Here is a 14,337-nt window from a genome sequence, read left to right on the forward strand (position 1 = left end):
GAAACTTGTTGGAAATCAGAATGTGTGCCCTGCTAGCCAACAGAATTCCTATAAGAATAAAGGGACAGCAACTGCGAAGTATTCGTTTCAAATCAGACCTTCTTTACCATTACTCAATCTTTCGGCTCTCTGATGACTGAGCTGGCTAAGAAACTATATTTATTCTATTCAGAGGAAGCAGAATGAACTTAGTGTTCAGAATCAATGGGCCAAAACAGATCAACTTGAAAAGACCTACACATTAGAGCTTTTCTCCCTTTGTAAGGCTCAAAAAATATCTGTATCCCCCTGTCAGAAGACAGCTGACGTGAAAAATCACCTGTTACAATTTTTGGAATTCAGAGGCCCTGGTACTCCTTCCAATCAATTCTCAGTTATTTTATTGGAAATTAATGCAGAGACTCAGGTTAAGCAGTTATCAGCAACTGACCTGACTGAGAAGCAGACTAACAAGGATTTAAAAACAGCTCAAAGACTAAGACATTACTAAAGCCTCTTTAAAAATCACTCTGATTGACAGCTAAGAAATTATACTAGTCATTTCAAAACAAAAGTTCCAGAACACTACATATGTTTCAAATTATGCTACAACACTGCACAACAAAGAAACACGCCCATGTTTTCTACATGAAATAAAGGTTAAAAATGAAAAGCTACCAAAGTTGTAACAGAGCTGAAATCTAGCCTTGTCATCATTGGATATTTGAAATAATTGAACTGTTCTGAACTAGGGGGGGAAAAAAAAAAAAAAAAAAAACACGGACTCAACCCCATTGTTACACTTACAAAAAAGGTCCAAATCTACTTGCTTTACTATTGTGAGAAATCCCACAGAAGCCCAATCCTGTTTCAATACTTATTGTTTGCTCTTGAAACGTCATTTTATGTTTATCATTTAAAAGTCCTAACGAGGGAATATCGGTCACAATGGCAGTTCACCTACAAAAAAAAAAAGGGAAAGGCCTGACTTGACCGCTGCTTTGAATAATGTGGTTATATTTGAAAACAAATGGCTAGATAAAGGGAAATCATATTTTTCTCAAAACAGATTAAAATCTTGAATCTACTGTCAGCTTAATTTTCCACAATTCACATATATTTACCCAGGATGCTGCTCGAGACACTTTTAGGGGGGGGGGAAAAAATGATAATTTCCATTGCATAGACAATGTTACGTGGGAAAATATAGACATTATGATATTTTTAAACTCACAAGGCCTGAATCTCATTTACACAACAGTCCCAGTACAGCACTCGGGCAATGTAACGAGGCCTTAAAGTAGGTGCAAATGGAATAAAACAAAACATCGTTGTAATTTCAGGCCTCTTCACTCTGTCAGAGGTGGTGTAAAGTGTAAATGAGAATCAAGCACACCAGGGATGATGTTTTTAAATTACAAGGCATGAAGTTCCAATTTGTCTCAAGATTTCGAATAATAAGAGCAGATTTTCAAGTTACAGAAATGGACAGCAGTCAGTAGCATGCAGCACTTCCACTGCTGTATTTAGTGTGAGAACATAATGCAGCAAATCCTGCCAGCTTTAGGTGCACCAAACTGTCCTGATGTCCTTAAAGGACATCAGAGGGACCAAAAAAGGATATAGTTTTGATCCTTAGGGTTTTTTTGACTCAAGTTTACATAATAGCAAAGCTATTAGCACTCTCAGTCAGTGGTATTACTGACATGAGTAAGGGAAGATGATTAAGTCAGTTCCCAGTTTTCGTTTTACTCTTTCAATCTCGACATATTTGCAAGTTATTTTGTAAAATTTCTCTTGATTTATAGGTATGAAAAATCCTGCATATTCCAGGTACCAGGACCCTCAGGCATAAATTCAAAGTACAATCACAAAAACACCCAGCGTCTTCCCCCCACTTCAAAACCAAAAAATAACCAACCAGAAAGAAAATTGTATTTTAACATCTCCACCTTGAAAGCCTATGTAAATCAATGGGCCCTGCAATATTATACAGATGTCAGCGCATCTGGACTATTTTGGACCAAAGAGCGAAAGTTCCCAAGTCCCAAAGGTGTCTCACACAGAACACCATGCTAGCAGTTCTCTCTCCTTTAAATCAAGTGATGCCAGCTTGAGTTTCTCTGTTCACCACAGCCATGCCAGTACTGCACAGGTCTCAAGCAGGGAGGTCTCAAGCTATTTAAGGCTCTACAGGTCAAAACTAACACTTTAAACTCCACCCAGAAACCAACAGGCCACCTATGCATATTGCTGAGCACTGGGGTGGATTTCAGATGTAAGTGCATTGCAGTCTTCACGGCAGAGGTGAGAAAGCATAGATCACAGTAGTAAGGTCTGCATCCAAAAGCAGTGATCTCAATCCCCTGGTCAAATGGAGATGAAAGAGACTTTTTGAATACTGCTGCTACATGGTCATCTAACTGCAACTGAAGCTCCAGCAATACCTTCAGATTGCAAACTTGAGTAACAAATGGTGTGCACAAGAACTTATTTCTCGGTTGCTTTTCATAACCTATCGGCTTCACCTCATTATTCCTAATTGAGCTTTAGCAAGCTAGCATTCCTTCACATCTCAATCCCAAACAGACAATGGGTAAGGCACTTGGCAACATGATATGGGGTTAGATAAGTCAGAAATATAGAGTTGGGCTCCATCAATATAATGAAGACATGCACCCAAGACTCTGCACTAACTCTGCCAATGGTCACCTATAAATATTGAATAGACGAGACCACCAGACAGAACTCAGTGAACTCATGAATGGACACTTAGGAAAGATGAGCTGGTGTTGGCCATTCCCCTCTAGGAATGCTCAAAAGGAAGACGTTGAGTCACTCAAGAGCCGTACCACCACCACATGAAGCTGATACATCTAGGAATATCAGCATGGACATTTGATCGTTATCCACTCTATGGACGAGCTCATCTCTGAATGACATCAAAGCATGGCTCAGGGACTGCTCTGATCTATCCATTTAAGGTGCTTATTTGGGTCCCACCACCATAGTATGTGATTGCCTCACAACCTTTAATGTATTATCTATACCCAGAACAACAAGGTTCAAGGTGTTCAGAGGTATTCAGATTTGGCTCACCACAAGTGTCTGTTTAAATTTTAACCGAATGGAAGATTAAGGATCCAGACTATCGTTATCCTGATTACCAGCATCAAGAAATATTTTTTGAGAAAAAGTCCATCGTTACCCTACATGTGAAAGAGTTAAATTTCAGAACCACCAATAGGATTTATGTTCAGTTTTGTTGCTAATCATTTTTACTAGTTTCCCATCTCAGTTACAGACCAGCACCAAACACTCATTTTTATTTTAAAAACACTAAAAACCAGGATTATGAGAAAGGTAGCCTTGCATTGCCAGCAACTGAGATTTCCCAATACTAACCCAACAGAAGAGTAGTCCGGGGACTATCAATCAGCAGTTAGCAATGAGAAACTTTAACTCTCATTGACAAAGTTCAATCCTTGTCTGCATCTTGGCTGGAGCAAATTAGAATAGTAATTGCCACAGAAACACACGTAATTTGGGAATATCATCTATAGTCCAGTGATTCAGGAAGCTATTCTTGAGTCGCACCAGAGGGAAAATTATATGTGTATATATATATATACACACACACACAGCCATTCATGTGTGTTGAAAATCTATTTCTTAATTATTTTCAGGCTTTTAAAGGAGTTGATAGCAAAAAAACACTTATGAAGGGGACAAAACAGAAGGAAAAAAAAAGTTGTAGTACTGAGTTACCCTTTTCCTTTGAGAGCCTGAAAACAAAATTTTCAAAAACTATTTGAACGCTGATTTCTCCATGTGGCTTGCCCATGTTTGAGAAATGGCATGCTCTGCAGAGCTCATCAGTACCCACACAATTTAATTATCTGAAGCCTAGTGAGTAATTGGTATAGGACCATTTAAATGTGAACCACCATTTTTTAGAAAAAAGAAAAGTAACAAGAGTCCTAAAATAAGCTCTGGAGAATTTATCCTCTTTCTTACTCTTCGTGCTAATCACCCATTTGTTCTCAGCGGACTCCAGCGAATTGCAAAAGGAGCAGCCTTCCTTGCTCTGAAGATTGATGCGAGTGTTGTGGAAAAATATGAGGTTAAGACCAGAATATTTGAAGGATCCAGCCTGTTGAGTGCTTTGAAGGTAATAAACAATATCTTAAAATCAATAAAAGATGCTACCAGAATAAATGTAAAGGTTCCACACTAGGTTGACAGAGTATTTGCAAAAATCTTGGTTCCTGAGGTTTGGATAAACTGAATTCTGCACGTTTTGGGGAACTGTCCAGCAAGCAATAAATTGCAGTTTTCAAGCTGCAATATTATTATAGGGACAAGAAATTTTGCTGTAGTCTATGACTAACTACAGTGTTACAAAACTGAGAAATTTGAACGATCAAGTGAAACCTCACTAATTTGCATAGACCAATGAAAATATTCACTTCAGAGGGGGACAAGGAGAGAGAGAGAGAGAGAGAGAGAGAGAGAGATGGAGAAACTGAGAATCTGTGTCCTTTTAAATTTAACCTTTGTAATATGGTTCAAGTTAAAAGGGAGCTAAAAGTCTTCAGCAGGAGCATGTAACACCATTATGCTCAACTCATCTGCCTCATTGAGCCAGCTGTTTGCAGCTGCTTCTAAGGCCAGCCATGGGACCACAACATATTTGTTAAGCATTTATCATCAACAGATGAGCATGAGTTCATGCAAATACAGAAACAAATATATAAAGGAGTAGGGTACTGCATGGTCTAAGGTATTAAAAATACCCAGTGGAATGGGATTTGAGGAGTAACAGCAGGGCACATGCAGGATGGGTATATTTGTTTTTAAGTTACAAAAGGCCTCTAGATTCAATTGGGGAAACTCACAGTTCCCCCACATGTGGCAGATGACATTTGCCAAATCACTCACTCAAACTCTTTCATCACCTGCATTTCGCAGCCAAGTGGGATTGCATTCTTGAGAACCCCCCGACACACACTGCCAGACTACTCCTACCTCTTCATGAGCATCTCTGCTAAGTGGGTCTTGCTGATGGTGCTTCTCCAGAAATTAAGCATGAGCATAAGTATTTGCAAGGCTGGGGCTATTGTATGTAATATTAGCAGCTAGACTGAAGCCATGCAGTACTTAGAGGAGGTTTGCTTTCCAAGAAGCTGAATTCTCCTGGAACAAGCAATCACACACACAGATACTACGGAGATAGCTATTATAGAAAGATTCCAAGATCTCACTGTGCACAGGTTACTCAGGATATATGTTATACATGAAATGCAAATGCCTAGGGGGTTCCCCATAGCAAGACTTATTTTTCCCCCCGAACATTTTCATCTGTAAGAAGGTCCATGGCTGACGGAGCTTCAGAACTCCCCCTGCAGGAGAGGGCCCCACAGCTGTGTTTTGAACAGGTGGTGAATGCTGGCTCCAGCTATGTCTGGGTTGGGATAGCTGACGAATATTTGCTCTGATAAACTTGATATCAGATAATGAAAATGATAGGCATCAGGAATACATGGGAACACAAACAATAAGTGATTCTAGACAAGCTTGAAGGTCTTTCGGCAGCAGTGAGTTTTAGATTGCTTATCCATCAGGGCTGACTGTGTTTTAAAACCTTTTTTGAGGTCCCTATGCCCTCCCAGGATGAGGAGTGTAATTTCTCATCTGAAAACACAACGGCACATGTTGGCAGTGCCCACTGAAGTAAACTGGAATCTTTCCTTGGATTTCAGTGGGCTTTGGATCAGGCCCAAGATGCATACCAAAGGGTCCCTCCCAACTATACTCTCTCATTGGTATTTTGTTTCTTCCCCCCCTGACATCCTGCATTTTCATTGTTCTGCAATGTGTTTTCTAGAAGTAACAAGGGTGCACGACCTTGAAGTCAGCCAGACCCAGCTCAATGACACTATCCATCTGGCTGGTTGTCTACGTGTTCAGCGGGTGTTCAGCTACTAACCTCTTTAGCGGTGAGCAGGCTTGCCTCTATTGTGCTATTCAGTCTCCATTACCTTGGAACACCAGGCTCCTAAGTTCCCTTCCAAACATGGCCACACACTGCAATGCAGCCAAACTGCTGGGCCAGCCCTGCATTATACTTTGACAAAGTTAAGCTCTATGCTTCATTTCTCACAAACATTATTTAACTGTAGATGGCAGTCAGTGAGTAAATCTACCCTTTTCCATGGCAAAAGGCCCAGCTTTGATATTTTTACTGGCTTACTGCTGGGTAAATTATGCCCCGATTTTTTATTTATTTACTCTTTAATACAGTGCAACTGAAAATGAACAGCTACTTCACTACTGCTGCCAACGACAACCTTAAAAACACTAATGCAATCCAGTTTAGCTCTCCATAGATCTATAAAGGCTAGAGGACCAAAAAATTTTAGCTTATCCACCCAAACAAAACGATGGTTGGGCAGGAAGTCTAATATTTCATTAAGATACTTTTAAAAAAAAAATCTATATGCTGCTGGCAAAGTGAAGATGGTAATATTCCCAGATACAATGCCATGAAATGAAGATTAAAGTTCTAATGTGGTACTTACCCTAGCCTTCCTAGAAGTTCAGTCTCTGGAACCTGTGGTCCATAGGTCTCGACTTGCAGTGGCTGATACTCATACAGTGCTTCCTCCAGTTTTTGGATGGGCGCTAATGAAATATGCTGAGTCTGTTGAAAAGCAACAATGAATCTTCAAAATGTGTCATAATTTTTTTGCTGGTTCCTTCATGGAGGTTGGGAGGGGTAAGTTTGCACTTAATGTGATGTTCAGTCCACCTTTAAACAACATATTCTCCATTATATTAGCCATTTCCTGATGGTAATTTTAATTCTTTACAGGACCTACAATATGGAACTAATGTTTTGTTAGCTATAATTCTTTAGAGGGATAAGAGGAAGAGCTTTAGTGAAATCAGTCTTACCACCAAAGATAGTGTAGCTGCTTCCAGACTCTCTGGTGAAATTACGTAAATATTTCACTTATCAGAAATAATATCAAACAAATGCCTCTGAGCAATTGTATTAGATTTTGTAATCAATGATTTCCTGAAAGCCCTAATTAGAAAGGGAAATGACTTTAATTTCTCTCTGCAGGGCTTTCTAAGCTACCATATATAATGGCTCTCGTGATAGACTTTTTACAACAGAACACAATTAATTCATTCAGCAAACTCCTATTTGTTCTGTAACTAAAATATAGAAACACGCAAATATAAAATTTTAATTCCAGATGGTACTTTTTCAAGGCCTTCAGACCACAGAGACACAAACAGCTAGAATTCCTTTTAAAGCTCCTATCACTCCAAACTCTCAAAACAGGAGATTTGGGGTTTGAAAGGAGAGTCAAAGAAAGGAGAGTCAAAGAAAGAGATAGAGCCTAGTTAACAGATGTTGCTGTGTGACATTCGCCACGGATTTGTTTCAATTTTCTACTTTATTCTATGGTGCTGACAAAATTACCAACAGCAGAACAGAGGAGAACACTACGATACCCCAAGACAATCTGAGTACCCATTAGGAAAACGGTAGCAGTGTATGTGTGCTCACTTTAAGACAAAAGTGTTGAATCTTTACATAGGGTTAGGCTGTGCGACTCCCACTGGCGAACGCTTACTCAATTCAGTGGATTCAAAGGCACTACTCATGTAAGTAGCTACTCACCAATGGGCACAAGGGGCTCACAGCCTGGCCCATCATGTTAAAGTTAACTGAGGAAGGCGTGGAGGATGTCACACGTGCGTGTCGTCCAGGTACAATGGCCTCCCTGAATTACAAGCTTAGAAGGCTTCGCTCAAACATACAGAAGGCAGATAAGACAACTGAGGACCAGCTGGTCAGGAGAAATACTATCAGTGATACAGAAAACTAGTCAGAGCCAGGGGCCTTCCAGTTTGGTTGAGATCTCAATGGAGGTGAAATTTTCTACTGCAAATGGATTTTATGCATGTGATGAGAATGGATCATTTCAATTTCCTTCTCTCTGCACTGCACAGATGCATAGGGGCATTGCTAAGGTGACAGCTTGCATAGTTCAGGCACTTTAAAGGAGAATTTACCATGAGAAATAAAAGTTCTGAAGTTAGACACTATTCAATCTAGCTTTCATACTGTTATTTCTATGCCAAAAACACCAATGTTAAAACTGAGCAACCAGTCACTCAAAGAAATCAGGAAATGCAAAAGTAAGGTTGAAACTTTAACTGTACCCCACAATATTTTAAGGCATATACAGTGTCTCAATATCATCTGAAGTTGTCAATTAATACAACACATTCAAGTGTTCATCACTTTTATATATTATAAAAAATTGCTCTCATCGTGTGACACCCATTATGGACTCTGCACTTGGAAACCTTTAGGTTTAAAAATTCAACTCCCCTCCTAGCTGTGCTGTTCAGTCACTAGATATTCGACTACTTCAGCTGTATACACTGCGGGTTTCCCACCAGCAGCTTGGAATAGCCTTTCCCTTTGCCAGTCAGGCACCATCAGAACAGTTACAGCCTCCAAAATGTGAAAGGCCTGAAATTATAGAAAAAGCTTTTGTGGCCAGGCTACTGACTGCCCCCCAGGTAGTTCTGAAATTTTTAGAAAACAAAAACACTGAATTTTTAAACTTACCATTGTCTCTGCATTTGTTTTGCTGTGATTAACCAGGCTGTGTGCAGGGAGCTTCTGTGGACTGAAACATCTCTGTCACAATATACTCAGAGTAGCAACCGTGTTAGTCTGTATCCGCAAAAAGAACAGGAGTACTTGTGGCACCTTAGAGGCTAACAAATTTATTAGAGCACAAGCTTTCGTGAGCTACAGCTCACTTCATCAGACTGCGTACATCCGATGAAGTGAGCTGTAGCTCACGAAAGCTTGTGCTCTAATAAATTTGTTAGTCTCTAAGGTGCCACAAGTACTCCTGTTCTTTTAACAATATACTGAATTTCCGAACGGAAAAGTAATATTTTATGCCCTTGAAACTTCCACACGGATTTTTTCTGTGTTCCTTATTTGAGACAATAATCCTGTGACTTGTCCTATTCCAGGCCCCTCAACCAGCTGCAGTATTGCCATAGCTCACCCACAGCGCAGCACAAACCTGAAACATACCTCTGTGGACTATTCCAAGAGGAAGTGTTTTCGTAATCACCTTATGGTTGACGTTTGGAGAGGGCCAACAACCGGGTCTAGTACCAGAAACAGGGGACTTACAGCTAAAGAAAAGCCCTGGCAAGAGGCAACAGGAAAGCTGAGGCTGGCCGTACAGCTTGAGGACAGGGTTTCAGCACAGGAGCAGACACTTGGCTTTGCAGTTCTGGGAACAGGAACGATGGCTAATGAAGGAGACAGAGCTCAGCAGAGAGCTGTTTGAGTGGCTGATTTCAATCATGGCTTCAAGAGTACCAGCTCCTGCTGCCTCTCCCACACCATGGCCTATGTCCCCTGTGCCATACCCTGGGATGTAGTGAAACAGCTTGGAAAATTCCATGGCTGGGTGGCCCATGCAATCAGGCCCAATGAGCAGCTGGGGAACTTAGCCCCAAGCAGTCCTCCCTCTTGACCCTCTGGCCTGTGGATACTTCCACCCTCCCTCCCCAGGCATCAGATGCGCGGAAAATGGGGGTAGAAGGGAAAGGGGAATGCGGGGCAGGGGTCTGTGTTGTGTAGATGGTTTCACTGTTCGCACTTGTTCATGCACTTTTTGTTTTGTTTTGGAAAAGTTCTGTTGTAACTGGCATTTTGGTGTAATGATAGCAGCTGGCCTGCCTGGCAATGAGAGGATGTTGTACTCTTTTAAAACATGTTTATAAATAAAGCTTTTTTAGGTCATCAAGAAAGTTTACTGCTATCACTGCATCTCATCATACAATCTGTATTTGAAACAATAAAGGTTAACACATGATCAGGAGCAACTAGGAATTAGTAAGCAAACACTAATCCTCTATACAGTTAGATAGAGACATCCACACTTCAATCAATCACTTCCTTATATGAATCCATACCGGGAATCATTCCCCACCCCCCATTTCATAAACTGTCATGCCATTCATAGATGCACTGCATGTCAATCAAGCCCCCAGCCCAACCCAAGCACTGAACCTCCACAAATCAATTAACCCCATCCCTCCACAAGCACATTCATAGAGGTGATACTCCCCCTCTTCCACTGGGCCATGCAAGTCCATAATGTGAGAACACAAAGCATCCTTGACTTCTGTTGCCTGGGTGCAACCAGCTCCAGCTGGCGTGGGTGCACTTTCTGGCTGAGGGAACCAATCCAGCAGCCCTTGTCTGTCATAGGTCCATTCATGGGGAAACAGCTCATCTCAGGCTTCACAAAGATTGCAAAGAGCACAGCATAGCCACAATAATGCAGACAGCATTAACACCACTGGCATCCAAACAGCTCTGTAACCATCTCCAGCATGATTTCAATCTGCCAAAAGTACATTCAACCACCATTCTACACCTGTTCAGAGTGTAATTAAACCATCTTTTGCCAGGGCCTCTGAAATCAGGGCACAGTTTTGTAAGCCAGGGCAAAAGGGGGTATGCGGGCTCCTCCAGAACAACAGTGGGGACAGTAACAACACTTATTACAGTATCATTTGGTGGCAACAGTGTCCTAGCCTGTCCATTAGCGTAGACTCCTAAGCAATGAAAAGCCCTGGCATCATTAACTTTCCCAGTGCAGCCCACATTGGCATTCACAACTTGACCTGTGGTCCCTGTCAAAGGGCAAGTGTAAGCAGATTTCGGGTTAGCAGAAGGGAGTATGGATATGGTTGTTTTGACTCGGGTCTGCATGTTGAAGTGTGGACATCAGAGCCCCAGGTTCAAGCCTGGGTTAGAAAATTCTTAACGTAGAGTTAACAATCAGTGTAGATGCTCAAGCCCCAGGTTCTCTAACCCAGGGTCAACTGACTCGAGTCCCACTAACCATGGGCTTACGTTGCCATGTAGACATACCCCAATGGCCAGCTCAGATTGCAAGGCAGAGGCTGGGGCCACATCTCTGGAGGGGGTTTTTGCAATTACCTGGAGGGGGTTTTTGTTAAGGTTGCCACTGGTGCATTCCCAACACTAGCCTAATGCTAATTGCACTGGGATTGGCTAATGGAGGTGCGGGACCAAACAGAAAAGAGCAGTGCTAGGCTGAGTCAGGCTTCCTCCTCCTCCTCCACCCACTGTGCTGCTGCAAAAGCCCATCCTCCATCCTCCTTTTTGTCTTCGCTGTAATTGGCAGCATAGGGTATCTGTGTTTCATCAGGCTTGGTCTATGGAGTTTCACAGGTTTTAGAGGCAAGAAGAAGGAACCATTACGATCATCTAGTGTAACCTCCTGCGTCACAGAGGCCACAGAACTTCAACAAGGGATTCTTGGATGAAGCCCCGTAACGTGCAGTTGAGCTAGCGCCTATCTTTCAAAAAAAAAGATCTGCCCTAGATTCAGAGACTTGGTAAAGTACTTGCTACCTCCCTAGGTCAGTTGTTCCAATGGTTAATTATCCTCACCATTAAAAAAACTGTACCTCGTTTCCCATTTGAGTCTGTCAGGCTTCAGCTTCCAACCACTGGCTCCTGTTACGTTTCTCTCTGCTATACACTTTGGATTAGGGTGTGGGGTGGTTTGGTCCCAGCCACTGGGGGCCAGCAGGCACCTCTGCACATGAAGGTAACTGGATGGGTTTGCATTGTGCAAGTACATCTAGACATTGAGGCAGCTGCACAACACAGTTCATTTGCTTTAGCTTCCCAGGATTACAACTGTAGGTGGTGGGTCTTGGCAGCATGGGATAGACTCCCCTCAGTAACAAGAAAAAAAACCCAGAAGCTGGGTTGGCTGGCGCTCCTGACACACAGATGTTGGGAGTTTGGGTAATGTCCTTTTCCTGCAAAGTGGGTATTAGTCTGCCTTCACTTGGGAACGGGCTAGATTTGCAGGGAGAACCTGGAACACAAAGGAGGGCTAGTGGTTGTCTCATGAATTCATCTGCACGGGGCTGTGGCCACATTCAGGCCTTGAGGCAATATAGGCTCCAATACAGGCAATACAGGACCAGGAATATTTGTGCTTTGAGCATCAATAAGGTATGCTGGGGGAAGGAGCAAAGTAGGAGTTTGGGACAGCTGTGACCTTCTTCCTTTATACTGCTGGTGGGACAAGTTGCATTTAAAACGTATCTTGCCCAATTAAATTAAAAAGTTTAATAAAGTAGCAGAGATTTGGTCAATATCATCTTCATCTGGTCTCCAGCCTGACTGGCCCCTATGCATTCATGTTATCGTCATCATGGCAAATCCCAAAGGAACGTGGCCTTCTTGCAAATCAAGCCCCATGTGGTTCAATCACTGGCAAAGTGCTCAAGGCAGTTTGATTGTATATTCAGTTTATGTTCATCGCTGGCATTCTTGTCGCACCTCCAAAGCTTTTGGTGCCCGTGTGCTCGCCGGCTGTGTAGCAGCATTCCTTGGTGCACACACTTTGGAATTCACTGGTCTTCCATTCTAATAATAGGTCCATACCCAAGAATACACTCATGACAGTGTCTTGCTGACATTGTTCAGTTTGGTGAACTGCTGTAGCTGACGGCAAAGCTGGTCGGGCAAGAAGGAGCACACTCTAGTTGGATTATTAACCCAGATGAAACTAAATCCCTGACCATTACTATCAAACACCCTTCAGACCAGATTACACCCAGCTCAATATTAACCTGTCCGGATGGGACATCAAGTACATGGCAACCGTCAAATATTTGGGCTGGGAGACAGAGCTAGATGATGCTCAAAGGGGGTCGGGGGGAGAAGGAGACACAGCCATTCATCAGAGAGTGTTAAAATGGAAGCCATTATGCAACTTGATAGAGATCACTAGAGGCAAACACTATTACTTAGGGCTTCTACAGTGTATTACAAATGCATAGCACTTTACACTTCTGAGAGGTAGGATTTTTAAATTTACTATACTCCACTTAGAGGACAGGGCCTGCCTTTTTCAGCATTAGGAGGAGTTTACGACTGAGCTAAAACCAGACTGAAGGTAGTGGGCTCCAAGATTTTCTTTTTGCATTGCTTTGTCCTGACACATCTAGAATTTGATTTTGTGGTCATGGGTAAGTGTTTCTAATTCCCCTTGGATGCGGTAATGTTTGTGTACAAGAAGCAGACAGTATCCAAATGGTGAAAGAAATGGCTTCCAAGAACAAAGACAACAGATATTCCTGTCTCCTCTCCCCACCCCCGATCTTCCTGGCATATTCCTTCCGTTCCGTCCCCCCCACCCCCTCAGTTTAATTTAGGCACTGTGGCTGTCCATTATATTTTGGAGTTTATGGCACCACAAAAACATTGTTAATTAGAATCAAGATGCGTGTTTCATCCTCACAACTTGGTTTATGTAAAAGTTTGCACAGCAAGAGATTTGTGTGCAACTGATTAACCTAAAACATACTGTACATGAATAGACAGAGACACAGGATCAGCTACTTTTAAAATTAATGTCTTTTCTTATGATACTTAATAGCAGATTTAACAATCCGATTTACTTTTCGCTACACTAGATACGCTGTTTACTTAATGCATTTCTCTGTTTAGACAATAAAAAAAAAGACTTGTCAGTTTCTCTCTCAAATACACTAGCACAATGCTGCAACATCTGGGTTATAGACACTGCAAAGGGAATATTTCTGTTTGCAAAATGCTTGTTTTTACAAAGCCTAAACTTTTGATGAATGAGACCTAATAATCTCCCTTTGCTGTCATACAAGCAGGGTGACCAGATCTTGGAAACAGAACACCAGTACACCTTCTGTAATATGGCTGGGGAGTGGGCATTTGACAACTACTGAACAAGTTGGTAGTTGCCTATTAGTGTACCAGTGCTGGGGTAGGAGTACTTTAAGAGGATGTGAGCTCAAGATACCCGCACTTCCTATCCCTTGGTCTCCCAGCTTCCTTGTCCCCAAAACTCCACCACATTCCCTAAGCCCTCAGACCCTGCCTGCCCTTCACCATTTCCATCTGCCTACAGCTTACCAAAAAAAATAAAAAAAGAATCAGAGCTGAGGTTAGCAGAAACAGATTTAAAACATAAGGAATTTCTTCACACAACGCCCAGACAACCTGTGGAACTCGTTACCTAGGGATGCTGTGAAGGCCACAAATATAATTGGATTAAAAAAAGAACTTCATTGAGGATAAATCCACCTACGGCAATTAGCCAATATGGTCCAGGATGCAACCCCATGCTCTAGGTGTCCCTAAACCTCTGATTACCAGAAGCTGGGACGGGATGGCAGGGGATGAATCACTTGATTGCCCTGTTCTGT

At 42.1% G+C, this 14,337-nt stretch overlaps 1 protein-coding gene across 10 annotated transcripts in view; it reads right to left on the reverse strand.

Annotated features, from left to right (window-relative positions):
• MNAT1 (MNAT1 component of CDK activating kinase) overlaps window positions 1–14,337 on the reverse strand; it is a 180,828-nt gene that overhangs the window by 50,622 nt on the left and 115,869 nt on the right. For 5 of the 10 annotated variants that reach the window (XM_007065307.4, XM_037901143.2, XM_037901145.2 and 2 more), the window contains one exon: window positions 6,561–6,682. The exons of the other annotated variants lie outside the window; for them this stretch is intronic. In XM_007065307.4, coding sequence (XP_007065369.1) covers window positions 6,561–6,682 — 122 coding nt within the window. The remainder of the gene's footprint in view (window positions 1–6,560; window positions 6,683–14,337) is intronic. 10 annotated transcript variants of the gene reach the window in all.

This window comes from Chelonia mydas, chromosome 6 (assembly GCF_015237465.2).
Source record: "Chelonia mydas isolate rCheMyd1 chromosome 6, rCheMyd1.pri.v2, whole genome shotgun sequence".
Classification (NCBI taxonomy): domain Eukaryota; kingdom Metazoa; phylum Chordata; order Testudines; family Cheloniidae; genus Chelonia; species Chelonia mydas.